Source organism: Arvicanthis niloticus, chromosome 1, assembly GCF_011762505.2.
Source record: "Arvicanthis niloticus isolate mArvNil1 chromosome 1, mArvNil1.pat.X, whole genome shotgun sequence".
Lineage (NCBI taxonomy): Eukaryota > Metazoa > Chordata > Mammalia > Rodentia > Muridae > Arvicanthis > Arvicanthis niloticus.
In genome coordinates, this window is record NC_047658.1 from 80,385,282 (window position 1) to 80,407,361 (window position 22,080).

Genomic DNA, 22,080 nt, shown 5'->3' on the forward strand with positions numbered 1-22,080 from the left:
GTCTGCTTGTTTTTACAATACATATGTGTGTGTGTGTGTGTGTGTGTGTGTGTGTGTGTGTGTGTTAATTATACATGTATGTGTATGTACTACATGGTAAGGCAATATGAGCATCCATAAAGACCAAAGGAATATATTGGTATCTTTTTTATCCTGCTCTGCCTTGGTTTCATGGGTCAGGGTCTCTAACTGACCTTGAAGACTCCCATTTCAGCTAGCATGGCTGGCTAGTGAGCTCCCCAAGTTCCACCTGTCTTCATCCCCCAGTTCTGGGGTTGCAGGCATACACAGTGATGCTCAGATTTTCCTTATGAAGCTGCTGGGGATTTGAACCTGGGTCCTCACACTGGAGCTACGAGCACTCTTACTCACTGGGCTACTATCTCAGCTTCTTTTTCATTTTTTGAGGCAGGGTCTCACATAAAATGTGAAGGCCTGATCCTCCTGCCTCCACCTACTGATTGTAGAAGTACATGCCACCACGTTCTGTTTAAGCAGTACTAGGTATGGAAGCCAGGGCTTCAGGCACAGTGGCTTCTACCAACTGTATCTTTCGCCCATGATTTTAAGCTACTAAATTGAAGGGTCCATTGTCAATAAAAAAAAAATGCAGTGTTCTGGAGTTCTAGGCTGTAGTCCCTCGCTGTTCTCATTTCTATTTCTCTTCTTTTCTCCAAGGTTAGTTCCTCTTCATGTATTTAGGAAGATTGGGAGGCTGCATGCAAAAAGTCCTGGGTTCCAGTTGGGGAAATGGCTCAGCAGTTAAGAACAGTTCCTGCTTTTGAAAAGGACTCAGGTTTAATTCCCAGCACTCGGCTGCTCACAACTATCTATAACTCCAGTTCCAAGGGAGCCAATGACCTCTTCTGAATTCTAAGAACATGGGGCAAGCACCACACACTCAGGCAAAACATTTACATACATAAAATAAATTAAATCTTAAATTTTTAAAAAGGAGTCCTAGGTTCCATCCTCGGCACCACAGCAGGGGCTACATGAGTCCCAGTCCAAAACAAACAAACAAACAAACAAACAAACAAACAAAGCCAGGCATGGTGGTATATACCTTTAATTCCAGCACTTTTAAGGCAGAGGCTGGCAGTGAATTTCTGTGAGTTCAAGGCCACCCTGATCTACATAGTGAGTTCCAGGCCAGCCAGGGCTACACAGACAGACTCTATCTCAAAAAACCAAAACCAACCATAACAAACAACAGAAAGAAAGAAAGAAAGAAAGAAAGAAAGAAAGAAAGAAAGAAAGAAAGAAAGGAAGGAAGGAAGGAAAAGATTCATAAATAAATGCATGCTTGTGCCTGTGGCCGTCAGCTCTTTCTTATTCCACCAAAGTGATAACTATCATTTTTAAGTAGCTGTTTCTAATCTAAACAACTACCAAAGCTGCCTACAGGGAGCATCTTTAATGAGGCCAGAATGAACTTGGGGTCACACCAAGGTGTCATTATCCTCACAGCCTTCAGCATTAATAGACTCCTGCAGTGCTCTGCCTCGCCCATGGAACGGTCTTAGCTTGCCCAGTTACGAAAAGTGCCTGGCTTGAGAGGTCTGTGGAAGTTAGGTCCTGCTGCCCAGAGCACACTGGATGCCAGGTTTTTTGGGCAGCTCTGATTCTGCAGATTCTGTCATAGTTCAGATGCACACAGGCTTTTGTCAGCGCTCCTGCCCTCAGATGGGGTGTGGAAATTGTGGATCCAAACCTTTTTACACGTGTATTTCTTTGATTTGCGTGGTCCAGGCTGTGGCCCACAGAGCTGACTGGAAGAGAAGCAGGCTTCACCCACAGCTTTATCTCCCAGAGGGCCTCCTGGAGGGAGATCCTAGAACAACAAAACTGAATTTCCTCTTCCTATTTCTTCAGGGTTTTTGTTTTATTTTCTTTGTTTTGTTTGCTCTTTTTAAAAAATATTTAGTTGGTTAATTTTTGAGTTTTCCAGCGCTCCTAAGACTCCATGCTAAAATCCCACATCCAACCAGCAGTCACTGCTGGGATTGAGGCACAGCCCCCACCTCCTTCCAGGAGCCTTTCCCCCTGGGTGACTGGGCATCCGGTCTCTTGCCTTCTTATCTAGCATTCCTTCCCAGCCCTGCACTGGATACTGTCACAGGCTCCTACTAGCCCTTAGCTTGCTGGTCCTGCTTGCAGCATGTGACAGATAGCCTGCCTGCTTGCCTTTCTCACTTGGAATTGTGGAGCAGAGGTACCCCCCCCCCCATCCTGCGCTATTTTTAGGAGGACCAATACCTCTGCCAGTTGGTTCCTGCATTCTAAGCCAGGGCTCTTCTCTCCCAAGGCAGTGGCTGCAAGGCAGTGCCTTCACAACCCCAACTGTGACATCTAACTACACATGGACATCTCTGGGAGTTTTGTATGTTTAGTTGGTTTTGGTTTTCTGTCTGTTCATTTGTTTTTGAAACAGAATCTTATACAGCTCAGGCTGGCCTTGAACTACTTGATCCTTCTTCGACAAGTAGACCACCACACCTAGCTTTTTCTCTTCCTTCTTTCATTCTAGCTTTTCTCAAAAGGTTCCATTAAATTAGCTCAGGCAGATCTAGAACTTATGTAGCCCTGGCTGGCCTTGAACCCCTGATCTTAATGCTTTAGCCTTCAGAGTGCTAGGGTGTGAACTATTATGGCTAACAGAGAATGTAAATCTTGAACAGATTGCGTTCTCTCATATATCCACTCCTACCTCTATGGTTCTCTACTAAAGGGGGAAATAGCTGTTAATCAAGTAGACAGGGTACAGTGATGTACACCTAAACTCCTATATTTGGGTAGCAGAGGAAGAGTGGAAGATTTGAGGCCCTGCTGATCTTAGGGAGTTCCAAGCCAGTTAGGGCTCCTTGAAGACCCCAGGGATGGCTAATATTCACCGTTAACTTGATGGGATGTAGAGTCATCTAGGAGGCACACTTCTGGGTGTTTCTGGGAGGATGTTTCCTCAGGGGCTTAACCTAAGAAGGGATAAGACTCTTCTGAATATGGGCATTACCATCCCATAGGCTAGGGTACTGGTATGAATAAAAAGGAGAGAGGAATGACAGAGAGCTAAGTGCAGGCTAACTGGGACACAATGTGACTGGCTGAATCACATTTCTGTAGCCACGCCTTCCCCACTGTGGAGTACTGTATCCCCTTAAACTGTGAGTCAGAACAACCCTTTCTTTTCTCCCCTAAGTTGCTTTGTCTCACAGATACCCCCCCAAAAGAAACAAATAATGAGACTCCTCTTCACCTTCTCATTATAGGAGGATATAGATTCACCTACCATGCCCCATTCAGTGCCATCAGCCTAGTACTAGAGGCTCTACCATACAACAGCTAAGAGGACCACGGTTTTCCTCTCATTCAGTGTGTGCTTCAGTGTTCAACATTGTCCCACACATGGTAAGCTACGAATACCAGATAAGCTGCCACCACCCTAAACCCACACCACCCCTACTTCATGTGCTCTTAGGGTGTTTTCCATATAGAAAGCATTACAACAGGAAAAGAGAGACAACTACCCTCTTGTTCCTTCGCCACATAAAAAGGCATGTCCCACTTACAAAGTGGGTCTCCATTTCAGTTTTGGTGCAATAGAGCAGAGGCTAAATGTGGGAAGAAGAAATCTCTCTGGGGGTTGTATGGGAAGAACTATCTGGAATACAGAGTGGAAACCTTTACACCTGTCTGTCTTAGTCACTGTTCTATTGGCTGTGAAGAGACACCATGACCAAGGCAACTCTTATAAAAGAAAGCATTTAACTGGGGACTTGCTTATAGTTTTAGAGAATCAGCCCATTAACATACCAGGGAGTAGACAAGCATGGTGTTGCAGTAGTAGCTGAGAACTTTACATCTTCATCTGTAGGCAGAAAGAAGGGGTTGGGGTAGAGAGAGAGAGACAAGGGACCAGGAGTGAGCTCAAAGCCTGCCCGCATTGATACACCTCCTCCAACAAGGCCACATCTCCTAATTCTTCCCAAACTTCTACCAACTGGTGACTAAGCATGGAAATATATGAGCCTAAAGAGGAATTCTCATTCAAATCATTATAGCACCCGAGAACATGAAAACCTTGAAGACGAGGTGAACATGAGCAAACCGACAGAACCAACAGAAGGTTGACAGAACCAGGGCAAGAGGCCTGCTGTGATTCAGCTAACACTGAGAATCCAGAAGGCGTCGCACATGCTCAGGCTACCCCACATGTAGGATGTGGGGCTGAACTTGAAGGATACCCCTGGGCTTCACACAGGCCATCAATATGAGGTGAAGTTTTGCTTGAATAAGCTGCTTAAAGCCAGCCTGAGTAGTAAGTTCCTTTGCCCTAGAGGGGCAGCTACTAAGAGGCTGATCTTAAAAATAAAAGTCACACTAAACCACTAGAAGTCTGGAAGACAGTACATACATACACAGGACTTCAACCTCTGTGGAGCCCTCAGAGAGGAAGCTTGCAACTTCTGAGAGCCTAGATGAATGTGGGGCATTGTAAACTTCCTGAACAGTGAGAGCAGACTGTAATCCACATCAGCATCCAATGGTAAAAGGTAAGTTTCTGGTCTGGCATGTAAAAAGTCAGAAATCTTCCTCCCAACAATGACAAAAAGCTAAATAAACTGGAAATTCAACCCCTTCTTTCAAGGTCCATTAGAGGAGTGAGGTCATGCCTCTGCTCCCAAATTGGAGAGACTTACAAGCAAACACAAGACAGTCAATCGCATCTTACCAGGCCTGTAATCCAAAAGCTGAAACTTCCCTAGTGGTTCTGCCAGGATTGAGCACATCTGCATTAGGTTGATAAAATACCGCAGGCTCCCTGTGGGCAAGCCTGGGAGATGAAAACTCCAGGGACACCCCATTCTGGGGGCTCCCAGACTCCTGTGAATTTTGCATCCTGGAGCTCTGATAGGTTCTCATGGTGATTGTCTGAGAAATGCCACCCCCACCCCCAGTGCTTCTGGTAGAGAGAGAAGAGAAACCATGTTGAAATACCAAGCACATTCCAATCTTCTTAGCAACTTCTGCCCCCGGGAGAAATGATTTAACTAGAGCCGAACCAGCTGGAGGTTTAGCAGAGCAGAAATGACAGGAAAAAGGGAGACACTCAACTCCAGCTGGCTCTTGCCTTCCATGGGGAGGAAAAGAAATACTGAATTCCAGCTCCTTCTAATCCTGCACATGGGTAAGAACCATACCCAGCCCACTCCTGTCTCTTGCCCAAACCAATGGGGGCTGCTGGGAAGTATTTGTGATGTTCACAGCCTAAAAACACAGGCTTACTGTGAGACTGAGAGCTAACAACAGCCTAGAGAGTCCCTGCATCATACCCAGCTCCTTATCACACCACCTTCTGAGGGAACTAGGGTGACAGTCCCTTCTACCCTACACATCATGTGTAACTCCAACTATCAAGAAAATAATTACAGGGCCTGAAGAGACAGCTCAGTGGTTAAGAGCACTGGCTGTTCTTTCAGAGGACCTGGTTTAATTCCCATTTCCCACATGGTAGCTCAAATCTGTCTGTAACTCCAGTTCCGGGGATCCAGCACCTTCTTCTGACCTCAGGCACCAGGGGATACACAAGATGCATATATGTGTGTGTAGGCAAAATACCCATACACAAAAATAAACAAATTGTGTGTGTGTGTGTGTGTATTACAAATTGGGTATATTGCTTCATTGCTGTAATGTCAGCACTCTGGAAGCTGAGGTGTTGTGAGTTCAAAGCTAGGGCCACAGAGTAAGACACCCCTCTCCCCCCACACACACCTTACTAAGAGTAAAAAAGCAGATTCTGAAGGCATCATGAATGTGCTGGGAACTGGTTTCTGGTCTTCAATGTTCTTAATTCTGGTTAACCCTGGTAATACGTGCAGAGATTTATTTATAGGTCAACTTCTGCTCCAAGAATTTTCTGCCCTATAAACTTCTTCTGAACTTTCTCCACCCCCCCCCCACTTCCTTTGAAATGACTTTACTCCTCTCTTTCCAGTTTCCTAGTCTCTAGCCTGCTAGACTTCTTTTGCATATGACTGTTCAAAGGTTCTAGCTTCATTTGTTGAAAGTCCATTTTTTTCCTCATCCCGCAGCCTTGGCATCTTTGTCAAAGACAGGTTGACCACCTTTACCTGGGTCTGGTTTGGTACTACCTTCCTTATTTTTCACCAACACCACACTGCCTTAATTACTGCAGTCTTATAGGGAGCGTTAGAGTTTTAATAATTTGTGATACTTTTTAATAGCTGTTGATAAAATACCACGGTCAAGGTAACATGAAAAGAAGTGTTCAATTGGGCTTACAGTTTCAGAGCATTGTTGTCCATTACGGCAGAGCAAATGCATCATGGCAGGAAGAGCAGAGAGCTCACACCTCCAACCTCAAGCATGAGATTAGAAACACTGTCTCAAAATAGTGTGCGTGTTTTGAAACCTCAAAGGCAGCCCAGTGACACATCCTCTCCAACAGTACCACACCCTCTAATCCTTCCCAAACAGTTCCACCAACTGGAGACCAACTATTCCAACATATGGGCCTATGGGGCCATTCTTGTTTAGACCACTACACAGTGTAAGAGTTAACCGTCCTCCACAGGCAACGTCCATCTTTTTTGTAGTGTTGGATACTGTGGGTCATTTATCTCTCCACATTATCTTTAGAATCTGTTTGTTGGCACTAAAGACACGGCTCAGTGGTTAAGTGCCAGTACTGCTCTTGCAGATGACTAGAGTTTGACTCCCAGCACCCACATAGAATGGCTCAAAACCACCTGTAATGGCAGCTCTAGAGAACCCAATGCCCTATACTGGCTTTCTCGGCTGTCTACACTCATATGCATACCCCTGCTTCACATATGCATATTTAAAAACAATAATGTCCTTTTTTTTTTTTTTTTTTTTTTTTTTTTTTTGCTTTTTCCTTTGAGACAGTGTTTCTTTGTATATCCCTGGCTGTCCTAGAACTCATTCTGTAGACCAGGCTGGCCTCAAAGTCAGAGATTCACTTACACCCTGGCTACTGAGTGCTAGAATTAAAGGCATGAGCCACCATAGCTTCTCAAAGGAAATATTTTTTTTTTTTTTTTGTGGTGGTTTAAATGAAAATGGCTCCTATAGGCTAATATGGAGTAACACTATTAGGAGGTGTGGCTTTGTTAGAGGAAGTGTCACTGGGGGTGGGTTTTGAGGTTTCAGAAGCTCAAGCCAGGCCCAGTGATTCTCTCTTTCTGCTGTCTGCCAGATGTTGAACTTTCATCTATGTCTCCAGCACCATTTCTGCCTGTGTGCTGCCACACTTCCCACCATGATGACAATGGAGTAAATCTCTAAACTGTAAGTCAGCCCCAACTAAATGTTTTCCTTTATAAGAGTTGCTGTGGTCATGGTGTCTCCTCATGGCAATAGAAACCCTAACTAAGACATTTTTTAAAAGTATAGTCTCTGTTAATATATATAAAATAACTTGCAGAGATTTTATTCATGCATACTGTCTTATAGTAGATGATTTACATTTGCACAATAAGAACTGATAAAAATGAAAGAGGTCAAGATCAAAATCCAACTGAAACTCAAGGGAAACAGCTAAATGTGGAGAAGTATGCAAAACCGGAACAGTAGGACACTTCTGTCGCGTTACTAATCAGATGGAGAAATGTGTCAGGAAGTAAATTTGAACAGCAACTCCTAACACAGCAAATTCAGGAATTCAAAAGTCTTAGGAAGTGGTCATATGCTAATCTAATTGATGGTGGCTGTGTAGGTTTTAAATGTAGAACTGGTAACATGTGCAGGGGTTTAATTATAGGACAACTTTCTGCTCCAAGAATTTTCTTCCCTATAGACTCCTTCCAGGCTTTCTTTTCTCCACTTCCTTTGGAATGGCTTTACTCTTCTCTTTCTAGTCTCCTAAGCCTAAAGGGTTGGCTTTAAATCTGCTTCTTTTCTCATACAGGATGGCTTGTTTATACTTAACACAGTAGAATATGCCTGTAATTCCAGGACTGAAGAGGCAGAAGCAGGGGCATTGCTGCAAGTTTGAGACTGGTTTCCTTGAAATTTGAAAAAGGGAACACACACGCTTGCTAGAAATGACCAGGAAGCATTACAGAGAGGGTGCAGCCCCTCCAGGAGTCTCCAAAGGTAGTAATAAAAGTTTAGAGGCAATAGCTTATAATAGCAGTGCCAGTATAACATTGCCCAAAGTTCTTAAACTGTACATGTAACACTTTATGTAGCCAGACATGATGGCTCATGTGTATAATCCCATCGCTCAGGAGGCAGAGAGAAAGGAGGCTTGTCATGACTTCAAGATCAGCCTGGACCATGTAGAGATCTTGTCTCAAAACAAAACACAAAACTGTCAATCAAGGCCAGTCTTAGCTATATGAGACCTTGTCTCTAAATAAATAAGTAAATGAAATTAATCCAAATAAATTAGTTAACACACAGTCATGGGATGGAGAGATGCTTAGCAGTCAAGAGCACTTGCTGCTCTTGAAGAGGACCCTGGGTTTAGTTTCCAGCATCTACATAGCAGCTCACAATCGATCTGTAACTTGAGACTCAGGGGATCTAACACCTTCTTCTGACCTCCATGGGTACCAGGCACACATGTGATGCAGGCAAAACACTCACACCATAAAGTAAAAGAAAGCAAAATAAATCTAAAAGAAAAAAATCCAGCAGTTAATAAAAAATCAATATATTAAGAAAAATTAGAATTGTACAAGATCTGAATAGATACAGAAAAGATATTTGAAAAAAACTAAACTCTTTACAGATTAACAATAGACAAAAATTTCCTGAAAATGCCAGGCAGTGGCGTCACACGCCTTTAATCCCAGCACTCAAGAAGCAGAGGCTGATGGGTCTCAGAGTTTGAGGCCAGACTTGTCTACAGAATGAGTTTCAGAACACTTAGGGTTACACAGAGAAACTTTGTCTTGAAAAACAACAAAAAGGGGGCTGGAGAGATGGTTCAGCGGTTAAGAGCACTGACTGTTCTTCCTGAAGTTCTGAGTTCAATTCCCAGCAACCACATGGTATGGCTCACAACCATCTGTAATGGGATCTGATGCTGTCTTCTGGTGTGTCTGAAGACAATGACAGTGTACTCACATATATAAAGTAAATAAATCTTTTTTTTTTTTTAAAAGAAAAACAACAAAAATAACTTCATGAATGTGAAGAAAAGATCATGACACCCCTCAACCCCTGGGAAGGAAAAACCTATAATATCTAAAGACAATGCCGCAGGCTGTGGACGTATAGGGCACTTGGTATTCATATACTGCTCGTGGTAATAGGAAACAGCACTTCTTCTGCATAAACTGTTTTAAAGGTTTTGTAAAAAGTTAGACATAGACCTAATCTATGAACTAAGTCTGTAGTCTGAGCAGGGCCCCACAGAAATAAAACTTAGGGAGTATGTGCTTGCTCAAAATTCAAACAGCTTAAATGGTCATCAGATAGGAGAATAAAAATTTATAATGTAATAAAAATATTTTCTTGGGCTAGAGATGTAAGTTGTCAGAGCGCTAGCCTAACATTCATAAAGCCTGAGGCTCAGTCCCCACCACCATACCCAGTTCCACCAGCAAGGTGGTACTCTTCTGTAATTCCAGCACTTGGGAGGTAGAGGCAGGGGGATCAGGAGTTCAAAGTCACATTTGCCTATACATACAGGCCACTCTGGGCTCTAAGAGACTCTGCTCCAAAGTGACACAAACTAAACAAGCTATCAGTGGTAGAGTGCTTACCCAGCATGCCCAAGGTCCTGGGTTCAATCCCAGCACCACATACATCTCTTAAATAATAAACAAGCAAACTGAAATTAATAAAAACAAACAAAAATCTGAAAAGTATCTAAAGTTACAACGACTGCAAAACAGTCATCAAAAGAGAGAAGACTGGGCTTATAATTACTAAGGGTCTTAGTTACATCAACATCTAAGACAGTAAATTATCTTACAAATGGAAAAGGTCAATCACGGCTTACATTTTCAGAATTTATAGCCCGTTCTATCTATCCTGTTGCTTTTAGGCCTGTGACTGTATCTCGTGGCAAGAATATCAGAAGCATGTGTTAGAGCCCAAATAGCTACTTCCTGGCAACGAAATAAAAGCAAGGAAAAAGAAGGGACCCAGAACCCATTATCACACAAAAGCCATGCCACAGGGACAGGGACCGCCTACTAGCCCTTCCTTTTTCAAGTTCCACCATCCCAGGAGTGTCACCCTGGAGACTAGGACTTTACCATGTGCAGCATTAAACAATGCTGAAAATTCAATATAAAGAACTCATTCTGTGCAAAAGATGGGTTTTAACAATAGTATTAAGCTAGGTGTGGTGGCTCAAATTGTAACTCTGGTACTCAAGAAGCTGAGGCAGGAGGATTGCCATGAATTCCAGTCCAGCTGAGACCACAGAATGATATTCTGTCTCAAACAACAACAGCAATCATATTTTAACGTTACTAGCAATTTTCGTAAAATCGAGGTAAGGAAAATAAATTTGTGTGAAAAATATAGTTATTTATAAATTACATGTATGTTAGTATATTAATCATTGATCACAACATCATTAGTAAAATTCTCATTCAAAATCCATTGTTGTTGCTATTTAGCAAATTTTGTCTTTAAAAAAAAATCATTCCTTGAGGGGTAAATTTAGTCTTAAAAAATTATTCCTTTAGGGATGGTGAGATGACTTAGTGTGGGTAAAGGTACTTGCCATATAAGTTTGATGACCTGGGACTCACATGGTGGAAAGAGAGGAACAACCCCAGAAAGTTGTCTTCTGATCACCACATATATGTGTCTTATTCATAGTACATCCACAACAAATTAGCAAATATTTTTTAAAAAGTCATTTAAAAATAATTTCCCTTAGGAGTTAGGTGTAGAGCTCTGTTGGTGAAAACCTTGCCCAGGGGTCCCAAGGCCCTGAGATCAGTCCCCAGTTGGGCATTAAATCTGTCATCCTAGCACTTGGAAGGTACAGTCAGAAGGATAAGAAGTCCAAAGTCACCTTTGCCAACATGTGAGTCTGAGGCCAGCCTGAGTTGCATGAGACCTAATTTCAATATATATATATATATATATATATATATATATATATATATATATATATATTGATTTGAGCAGGGCGGCAGTGGCATATGTCTTTAATCCAGCACTAGGGAGGCAGAGGCAGGAGGATCTCTGTGAGTTTGAGGCCAGCCCAGTCTACAGAGCAAGTTCCAGGACTGCCAAGCCTACACCACGGAGAAACCCTGTCTCAAACAAACAAACGATTGATTTGAAATTTTCATCATGACCATGTATTTGTCAATATTGGAAGGTAGCATTGATCTTTGTCTTCTAAAGTTAGCCACAGAATATGTGGTCTTTCTTTTATGTTCTATAGTGGGCCCAGAAAATATAAGCACAAGGGGATGCAGACAGAGATGGCTCAGTAGTTAAGAGCACATGTTGCTCTTGCAGAGGACTTGGGTTCAATTCTCATCGCCCACATGATGGCTCCCTACCATCCATGATCCAAGTTCCAGGTGATTCAACAGGCATGCATGTGGTGCACATACATGTGTGCATGTAAAAATTTTATACACATAAGTAAGATATTTAAATGTATAGAAATCTTTTTAAAAATATATAAAAGAAATTATAAGCACTTGTCTAGAAGCAAATATGACAAGATACTAGCAATGTGCAATTCTGAGTGGTGAACCCAGGCTTGGTTACAGTAATCTATGTGTGGTATGGGAGGAACAGTCTAATTTATTTCCTAACTACTAAGTGGAAAGTGTATGATGTGCAATGGATGGTATTTATTTTCCTATGTGTGCTTTTCTCAGTTATCTAAAAATTTAAAATATTTAATGTTTTCTTTTCTTGAAATAAAGAGGTAGAAGAAAGTCTTTGCAAAAGAAAAAAGAGAAAAAACTATGTTGAAACGGAGATTTTTGAATAGTTGGTACTTGTGTGGACTTGTGTAAGCACTCAAATATTTAAAGAAAAACTGACCAAACAGGCCTTGTCAGCCATTTATAGGCGTCTGCAAGTAGCAAATGAGGTGGGCTGGGGGTGGATTGAGGATGTAAAAATTAAAGGAGAAGGTGAGAAGGATCTAGTTTTAACCATACAACATGCATGAACTACAAGAGAACTTGCCTCAAGAATCAATGAATACATTTTGAAAATATGTAATGCATACATTAATATGTGTCTGTATTTGCAAGATCCCCTGTGTTGCTGCAGTTTGTGTATTCAGTATCCTGGTCAGCTCAGAGTGAGTATTTCCATCTCCTTACCATTCCTTTGCATTTGGAGCCTTCAGTTTGTCCAATCCAGGTTTTTATAAAATGCACAGCAGGCTATTATGAGTTGCAGCCAGCCCATCACTGTGACTTGCTTTGCCCAGTAAAATATGATATTTGAGAACTGACTTGAGACCTTTTGGCACCGATTTTTAAAAAGTATGTTAATTTTTATTTTTACTTATGTGTATATCTGTGTTTGGTATGTGCACATGAGCACAGGTCAGAAGAGAATATTGGGTCCCCTGGAGCTTGAGTTTCAGGTGGTTGCGAGCCACATTATATGGATGCTGGGAATTGAACTGGAGTCTTCTAGAAAAACAGCAAGTGTTTTCAACCACTGAGTCACCTCTCCAGCCCCTGCAGAGATGGGCTATTCTGAGCTGGGGGTGGGGGGGAGGGTAAGAGACATGTTATCCTTGGCTAGTCTTATGTTCAGTGGGTTTTGGGCAGGTGATTATTTGGTTTAGAGACTAAGAGTAAGACCAATAGCTCAGAAGACTGATAGGAGGAGAAAACATAGTCCTTTAGTGGTCCATCTGTGTTCTATACTTAGCCCAGGCTGACTTTGAGTTCTAAGTGATCCTCATATGTCAGTCTACATCGGCTGTTTCAGGCATCGCATATAGCTATAACATATTTATTCTATATGGGAGTGTCAAGTGTTCCCCATGATCATGGTGGATAAAGTTGGTAGAAGTCTTTGTAATGAATTCTTTGAAAAGCATTTTTAAAAATGTGTGTGTGTGTGTGTGTGTGTGTGTGTACACTCATTGTGTGTGTGTACACTCATGTGTACTGGGCATGGAACTGGAACTCAGAGACTTATGCATGCCAGGAAAAAGTTTCCTATCTAAGCGCCACACACTCTCTCTCTAAGAGGTGGATCTTGCTCCCTCTTACTGGGTGTGATCAGAGTCTAAGTGACCCACTTCTTTCTAGTGGACAGAATATTGCAGAAATGAAGCTCTGCAACTTCTGGGGTTAGAGTATCTAAAAGGATGTAGCCCTTTCCTGCTTCCTCCCTCCCTCTCTCCCTCCCTCCATTTACCCCTGTCTTATCTGCCCATTTCTTGATTTTGAAGTCAATTCAACCTGTAGGGAAGCTCAGGACATGTGCAGAGGCTAATGCAGAGAGAAACTGGGGTCCTTCATAATGGCCAAGAGGTGCCTGCCACATAGGTGAACAATCTGGCTTTAGAAACTTCAGTACCAGGCCGGGAAGGTGACTTAGTCAATAAAATGTCTGCCAGGAAAGCATGAGGACCTGAGTCTGAATCCCTAGACCCTCTGGAAAAGTCCAGGCACAGGGGCATGTGGCTGTAGCACCAGCCCTAGGCAGTTGGGAGTGGAATGGGTAGAGATAGGAAGGTCTCTGAAGTTCACTGGCCACTGAATTGAGCCCCCCTCCCCCCATTTCCTAGAAGTTTCTCATGAGACCACCAACCAGGACTACCTATTTAAGCCATTTCTAAACACCTATCCCATAAACAGGAATTGATAACGAGTGATTATTATTGTTTCAAAATGTAAGTTTTAGAGAGATTTTGTCATACAACCTTAAGTAAGCAATACGATAGTTCATCATAGAGAGGCTCAGAAAGACGTGTTTTGATGAAGCATCATTTGGAGAGGATTCCTTAGGTAAAAGAGGGAAAGCTATTTTAAGGAGCTAAACACCCTAGAGGCAAATGACTAATCTGAGAAATTAAAAGTGACCCAGCATGGGAAAACATATAGAAGGAAGGAATGTAAGATGCCTGAATATATACATTCGGAGGTCAGGTCATTCAGGGCCTTAGAAGAACCTTGCATTCTTAAAGTTGCCAGGTACTCTTGAAGAGTTTTAGTAGGAGGGGTTGTATCAAACCTGGCATCTAGTTTTCTGTGAATTGTCTAGGAGATGACAAATGCCTAGGGAAGGTAGAGTCTACAGTGGAGGTCGTGGTTCTGCACAGGTTGTCGGAGGTGTTTCTGAGATAGTCAGATGGTGGTGCCAAGCAAGAGATTTGGAAGACACCTTTGGCATTCCAGAGTGAGGGGGAGAGATGGGGGAGAAGATTACTCCTGTATGGTCAAATGACAACAAACATACAGTAACTGAGACCATGGGAGTGAGATAAGGGATATAAAGCAAGGCCAGCAGGAAGTCCATGATGCACAACTACAAACTGTGAAGCTAACTACAAGAGAATGAATCCTCAGAGGAAATCGAGCAGAAAAATCCCTGGGAACAGGAAAAAAAAGGAGGAAGCGGTCACAGAGAGGTGGCAATCACAACTGACTAGGTCCTGGATGAGACATAGGACCATAAATGGATGGAGTAGATGAGCCCAGCTGCAGAGGCTGAGGAATCAGTGGGAGGTGAGGCTAAGAGACAGTGGCACTAGCAGCTCCGTTCACAAGGCCAGTAGTGAAAGAGAGGATAGGGACACTGAAGGGAAAGAGCCCATCTGAAACTGAAGACCCAGAATAGTGGATGCAGAAAGGACTTTTTGTAATCAGAAGGGCCAAAATTCAAAGCTCAGTGAAGCTGCTGGTCCCTGGGAAGAAGTGGCATATAGGTATGTATTCTGAAGCTTTTTAAAAAGTATGGATTTAGGACTAGAGAGATGGCTCATTGGTAAGAGCATTTATGACTGTCCCAGAGGACCTGGGTTCAGTTTCCAGCACCTACACAGTAGCTCATAACCAGTTCCAGGGGATTGGATGCCCCCTTCTGGTCTCTTCAATCACCACACACTCAAGTGGTACACAGACATACACGCAAGGCAAAATACCAGACATACAAAATAAAATAGCCAAGTAGTACTAGTTTAAACTTTTAATCCTAGCACTTGAGAGCCAGAGGCAGGAGGATCTCAAATTCAAGGTCATAGCAAGTTTAAGGCCATCTCAGGCTATTTACAAGATTGTCTCAAAAAAAAAAAAAAAAAAAAAAAAAAAAAAAAAAAAAGAAAGAAAGGAAGAAAGAAAGAAAAAGAAAGAAAAAGAAAAGGAAAAAAAGTTGGATGTGATATTCATGGTGGTACAAGTTTTAATCCCAGCACTGGGATAGTAGGGTGGTGGGGTGAGGCAGAGGCAGGTGGATCTTTGTGAACTTGAGGCCAGCCTAGTCTACATGTGCATTCCAAGTCAGCCAGGGTTATCTAGTAAGACCATGTCTTAAAAAAGGAAAGGAAAGGAAAGGAAAGAAAAAGAAATGAAAGGAAGAGAAAGAAAGAAAGGAAGAAGGGAAGAAAGAAAGAGCTTAATTAGTAGAAACAAATTATTGTTACAATGTATTTCAGCTTGGAAAGAAGTAACTTTCTTGGCCATGCCCTTTCTCAGAGTTCTACCAACTCAGAGGACTGGGAATATCTTCCTCAGGAAGATGTGTCAGTGTCTTACCTTGTCTCTTATGTGTTACAAGTTAGCAGTTAGCTTCTTTCTGGGGAAGGCTTAAGGGAAATGGACTTCTTGTATCATTAGATAGTGTAAGGTTGCTACATCTTGCAGTCAGGGGCCCTTCAGGCCACCGGTCTTTTAAATTCTGTGGAGTGCTGCACTGGGGATCCTGAGAGGCATGGCTAAGAGCACGGAGTCTCAAGTGGAACTGCCTGAGTTTATAGTCTTGGTCTGTATTTACTAAGCACACAACCCAGGCCAAGTTATCTTACTTCTCTGGTTCTCAGCTTTTTGTCTATAAAATGATAATAATAAAAGTACTTAGCTCAAGGCTGGGAGAGATGGCTCAGCAGTTAAGAGTGCTTACTGCTCTCAGTTTCCAGTGCCCAAAGGGTGCAGACTACAACTGTTTTAACGCTAGCTCTAGGGGAATCTCACTCCCTTTTCTGGTCTCTGTAGGTACTGTACTCACATTAACACTCCCCCTCCATATACACATAAAATAAAATCTTAAAAAACAGTACCTACAGAGTGGGTCAGGTGAGGCAATGCAGGGGCAATACTTAGAACAGTCCCCGGCACAGTAGTGCTTTCTATCTTTTTCAGGAGTTAGAAACACAGGCTTCAAATCTGAATCAGAAAGAGTTTGGATTTAGGTTTTATTATCTATCCCCTGCTTGTCCCTGTATCTCGTTTCTCATCTGTATAAAGTGGGGCAAGAATTACTACTTTGTACAGGTGCAGTGGGGAAAAATTGAGATGGTAAAGTGCAAAATACTAGAGGCTAAGAATGAATTCGACTAATGAAAACTGCTATCATGTTAGCAGGTGGCAGCTGCTGTTTCCACCCTCAGATGGGTTCATCTGCTCATAGCTTGAAACTCATAGGTCCTGTGTATTGATCAATGGGGAGATGAGGAGAGCACAAAGTATGGGATAGATGGGTAAAGAGATGACACTGGACTTCCCATTCGTGAGCAGGTCCTAGACAGAATAACCTTAGCTGAATGAGACCTAGTCACTATCTCATACAGGTGAGCCTGACCAAACCCACAGATGCTGTGAACTAACAGACCAAATACACATGCCATAGCTGGACCAAGTGGTTTCAGGGTCATGGGAAGGAGACATCTAGTTAACCAGTCTCCCCTGCCCCCAACTCTTCCCCCCCCCTTTCTTTTTTCTCTCCCTTCTCTTCCAAACAGGATCTAATTCTTTAGTTCAGGATTTCCTCAAACTCACCGCAGATCCTCCTGCCTCAGCCTCCTGAATGCTGGGATTATATTGCCACTGTGCCTGGCTTCAGTTGAACAGACTTCCTTGGAGAAAAGGTTTTTAGCATACATATCAAAGAATGTGTGTGTTGATGAAAATTAGTTGTAGTAAGTACAGGCCAAGGAGTTATTGCATATCATGAATAGCTTTGGATGTTTGGCCATGGAATATTTCCTAACTTAGTAGAAATGAGAGAACACTGAATTGCCAGGAGCGACTCGAGTCTGAAGGGTAACCAGCCTGTCATGGGCAAGATAAAATGCTGGTTTAGAAATTTACCCACTGGTAGGCTGGCTCTGCTATCAAACTTTAAAAAACTCTTATTTTTTATGTATATGAATATTTTACCTGTATGTATGTACACCATGTTTGTGCCTGATGCTCCCAGAACTGGAGTTACAGACTGCTGAAAGCGATCATGTGGGTCCTGGGAACCTAACAGTAGTCTGGTCCTCTGCTAGAGCAGCAAGTGCTTTTAACCGCTGAACCATTTCTCCAGCTTCTGCTCTCCGACTTTATTCGGTGGTGGTATGGGAGGTTATCTGGAAAAGAGATAAACCTGCCAGAGTTTTAAAGGAAAAATAGTCCCTTTATATTATTAGAAAATAGTGTATTTCCTAATACTCTGTCTAGGTGCATGGGGTTCTTCTTGTCAGCCTGTCACATTACTGCATATTAACTAGAAATAATACACATTTGTACTTTATTGTGGTGGACATCTACACAGGTGAGAAATTATAGAATGTATAGAATTAAACAAATACACACTGATGTGCACAAGTTGATCTGGAAAATCTGCCTGAAAATTAATACCCCGACTGGGATATAATTTTGGCTGACATGGTGTGGGGAAGAGCTGGGCAAAGTGAACAAAGAATGACTCTGTATTACTTTTTACAACAGTATGGGAGTCTTCAATTCTCTTGACATAAAATTTTAAAAATGCATCAGTGAAAGATATTTTTGCCTTAAAAACGCACTGGTAAACGTTGTTTCCGAGCAAACGCGCACAGTGAGTCCCATTCGCTTTCCTGAGTTATGCACGCTCCAGGAATCCTCCGGCACAAAACAGGCGCCATTAGTTTGTTCTGAAGCCAGAGCTGAAAGAAGGAAGTCCCGGTGCGGGAAGGGCCGTCTCTTTTCTGGGAAACTACGGGCTGCAACCGGCCCAAACTGCCAGCATGTCTGTCCCAGCCACCGTTAACTTTACCCGAGTTTCTGAAGTTCTGCGGCACCGTCCACTCCAAAAACACAGTTCAAACCGTTTATGATTGATTCTTACTTTCTTCATAAAGGGACGGCGCGAAGCTGCTTTTTGCAGCCAGGAAAGACTTTATTTTATTTAACCGAGTGCAGAATTTCTGGAGATTCAACTCGCAGCAAGAGTGAACTCCACTTCTAGAAAGACAGGGCAGGAGACAAGCGAGGACTCCGCGACGCTCCAACCCGGAGTCTGCAAAGCCCAGGATTTGCGCGAGCGCCGCGAACTTAGGTAAAGCGAAACGGCTTGAGGAGGAGTGGCGGGCTGGGGAAGCCGCCCACTCCGGCCTCAGTTTCCTGAAGAGCAACCTCCCTTCCAGCCTGAGAGCGTCGTTGCCTGCGCACATCAGAAGGGGGTAAACTGAGACACAGCAGGCGGAGGGCGCACACCCTGCCTTACTAGTACACGGCCGCCCCGCCTCGTACCGCACAAAGCCCTGAGCGCGCGCCATCGCGCGCGGCTCGCTCCCCAGTGGGCGCCAAGTCCCGCCCCACGCGCCCCGCCCCGCACCATGACGTCACCGCGGCGGCAGGCCCCGCCCCTCCCCGGGCCCGGCGGCATGACGTCACCGAGGCCCCACCCCTCCGGAGCGAGTTCGGTCCTGGCGTTCATTTCATTCCTGTCCTCATTCCGCACATTCTTCGCATCGCTCGCGCCGCGCCGCGCCGCCCGAGCCGAGCCGAGCCTCCGCGGCCCCGCCGCCCGCCGCGGGCGCCCCCCAGCACTTCGCACACTCGCTTCCAGCTCGCGGGGAGTCCGCGCTCCGGGGCCCGGGCCCGGGGCGGCCGCGGCGGGGCGCAGGCCATGCGCTGACCCCCCAGCGCGCAGCGTCGCCAGAGTGCGGGCAGCTGCCCCGGCGCGCCCTGCCTGTCCCGGGAGCCGGCGAGGCCGGGCTGGGGCTGCCGGGCGCGGGGAGTACCGCGGGGAGTACCAGGCTGGAGTAGCGCGGGGGCGGCGGCCCAGCGCCCCGAAGTTTGCCGCGCCCGCTCGTGCGGCCGAGGTAAGTTGCGCGCGGGGCGGACTCGGGGGCGCGGGCTGTCTAGGCGTCACCGCGATCGGTGCTTTGTGTGCGGCTCCCGAAGGGGAGCGGCCCCGCCGCCCTGCAAGTTGGGCCGCAACCCCGCGCGGCAACAGGCGGCCCCGCTCGCCTTTCCTGCGCGCCCCTCTCTCCAGCGTCCCTCTCCCGCGCACCTCGCTCCTTGTCTGAGAAGAGCCGAATTCGGCGCGATCGCGGGTGGGGAGAGCGTCCGGCGCGCAGCCTAGAGCCTGCAGCCGGGTGACTCCCCCGGCGCCCGGCCCCTTCGGGGTCCGCGCCGATCCGGGCTCCTCCTCCCGGGAGATGAAAGAGGGCTCTCTCGCCCTTGCCGCCTCTCCAGAGCTGCCGCCGCCGCCGCCGCCGCTCCAGTGCACATTCAAGTGGAAAATTTTCAGGAGTCAGCAGAAACATTGTGTCCAAAAAAGACTGAGTCGCACTTACCACCAAACCCGGGAGTAGACTCTCCCTGGAAAACTTCCCCTCGGTAGGAAATACTGGGGGATTTGTTTGTTTATTGGAGGAGAAACGATCCCCAGGAAGGCAAAAATAAAAAAATAAAAAAAAAATCTGGGGACACTTTTAGCCTTTGTTCGCGGCAGCACCACTTGTTTTCAAAGTCTAGAGGCCCGTTTGAAAGAAAGTTCAACTTCTAGGAGTTTCCTTTTTCTTTTTTAATGCATTTTTTAAAATCAAAGCTACATTTTAAGAAGTGGAAAACAATAATGGGCTTAGACTTCACTTATCTTCTTCCCGTGAAAATAAAACCCAGACTAGTTTTTCCTCGGTGTTTAATCGTCTTTCTTTTAAAGGATTTATTTAAAGTTGAATGGTGTCACCCGTATAAAAATATTTATGAAACAATGAAATACCAGCCACCAGCGTTTCTTAGGAGGCTTGTTAGGTTCTTAGAAGCTGTCTGTGATTTACAGAAATGCAAATTGATCTCAGCGCTGGAAACTTACAGACAGATATTCCAGGAATCGGTAGTGTAGAAAGGCCGGGTTTAAAATAGCGCCATTTGAAAGGAGCCGAGGTCCTTGGAACAAAAAAAGGTCTGTAAATACGATCATATTTCAAAATAGTGAAAGGAAAATATTTCAATTCCTGCAGATAAAGCAAAGTAACAGAATATCAGTCTCCTTTACTCCTTGTAGTCTGGGTTCGTTCTGGGAGTTTAGGTGGTCTGGTGGCTTAGAGTGTGCAGAGTGCCTGCAGGTGGTTCCCCGGGTGGACAGATCCTTCCCGTTAGGGAGACTCGATCTACCCGGAGCCAAGGGGTAGCTTGTCTGTGCAAGCCTGAGCTCTTGTGTGGGGGCTAATCTGCCTTGAGATTGGGGCTGGGAATAGTCCTCAGGCTGTACATACTGTGCCAGGGGCTTCCGCCTTTCAGCGGAGTCTGCGCTTTTCTGTGAATAGCTGGAACTTTGGGCCCAGGCACATCTGAATGCTTATAAGGGCCAGACTTAGATCCAACTTTGGTAAGAATCTTTCCTCTTTAGAAGGAAACAGTAGACCCAGTTACAGCGTGACTCCGGAAAGACAAATGCGTTTAGCTGAACCTTTGTCAACAGCAAGGTTTTAAATTGTTGATGATTTTAAGGGGGAAAGGCATATTTTTCTAATCTCAGTATTTCCATAAATGGTCATAAGATATTTTTGTGTAGTATTTCTTTGAATGTGTAACTCTGTGTTGGACTCTTAGGTTTCAGGTTTTCAACAGAGTTTGCAGTTCTTTTATTTGTTGTTTGTATAAAAAATGAGCTGATAAGCTGTCTTCCATTACTGAGTCTTGTTCGTGTCCTCAGTAAACCATTTTATTTTCTGTTTAATAGCAAGTATTGTTTAAATTGAAGATTTAGGGAAATATTAGAATACTTTTTATTTTTTAAAAACAAGTTTGAAACAAAGTCAGAGAGACATTTTGCCTTTACAGAAGAGTTTTAAAAAGGGGGGCGGTGTGGGAAGGAGGGGGAGAAAGAATCTTTGTGTGAATTCCTTCTTCCTGGGATTCTTTATAAATTCTAGGGAACATTCTGGGATTATTGGAGATTTTATACAAGCAAAGGCCAGGACTCACCAGGACATGGATATAGTTAGTGACCTTTAATTTGAAGCAGGCAGACATTGTAGTATAGTCTGACCCAGGCTGCAGTAACTGAATGAATAACTCTTGTACTGTACATACAGTGTGTGCTTCCCTTATAGCACTAAAATTGTGAGGGTGGGCCTGCATGGGTCACCTGGTGGGGACCTGGCTTCCTGCCCCTCCTGCTTTTTCTCCCCCTCTTTGCTGCATACAGCTGAGATTATATGTTCATATATTTTGGATTCTGGCATCTTCTGATTTGGGAAAAAGACAGAAAACTAAGAAAAAGATAGATTTTTTTTTAAGTTCAGTAGTGCATAACTAGTTTTGATTTTAGTTGGTTCTGGTGATACACAGAAGCAAATGTAAGAAGGTATATCTTTATGGAACTATCTTTGCCTAGACTGTGTTTGGCATCATACTGTCTGTGCAAAGGTATATAACAAGAGCAGTTGAGGGAATGGAGACTCCCAACCATGAAACAGACAGGCTGTTAGCATTAGGACATTGTTGCTGGCTTTGGAGATAGATCCCCTATCCATGCTTGTACAAGAAGAGCCTGAACATCTGTAGGATTACTTTCCTCTCTAATCGCTTGTGTTATGGGTTAATTGTGAGTATAATTAAACTGCTTGCAAATAGAAATTGTGATGGTGTCTTAATCACTCCAGAGGTCCATGTAGATAACTGTGTACGATCCAGTGGGCTTAAAAAG

General features: G+C 44.1%; 2 protein-coding genes across 6 annotated transcripts in view; one reads left to right on the top strand and one right to left on the bottom strand.

The window, feature by feature from the left end:
• The window catches only part of LOC143443642 (uncharacterized), a 65,208-nt gene extending 44,661 nt beyond the window's left edge, over positions 1 to 20,547 (bottom strand). Inside the window, exons 1-2 of one of the 3 annotated variants that reach the window (XM_076941040.1) lie at positions 19,435 to 20,540; positions 17,658 to 18,579 (exon numbers count right to left, since the gene is read on the bottom strand). In XM_076941040.1, the coding sequence (XP_076797155.1) occupies positions 18,248 to 18,579; positions 19,435 to 19,690 (588 nt within the window). In that variant the 5' untranslated portion in view covers positions 19,691 to 20,540 and the 3' untranslated portion in view covers positions 17,658 to 18,247. Of the gene's footprint in view, positions 1 to 4,732; positions 5,422 to 17,657; positions 18,580 to 19,434 lie in introns of those variants that run through there. The other 2 variants (XR_013112782.1, XM_076941046.1) reach the window with 2 other exon arrangements.
• The window catches only part of Tead1 (TEA domain transcription factor 1), a 223,269-nt gene continuing 219,928 nt past the window's right edge, over positions 18,740 to 22,080 (top strand). For all 3 annotated transcript variants that reach the window (XM_076941024.1, XM_076941035.1, XM_076941030.1), the window contains exon 1: positions 18,740 to 19,243. In XM_076941024.1, the coding sequence (XP_076797139.1) occupies positions 18,755 to 19,243 (489 nt within the window). In that variant the 5' untranslated portion in view covers positions 18,740 to 18,754. The remainder of the gene's footprint in view (positions 19,244 to 22,080) is intronic.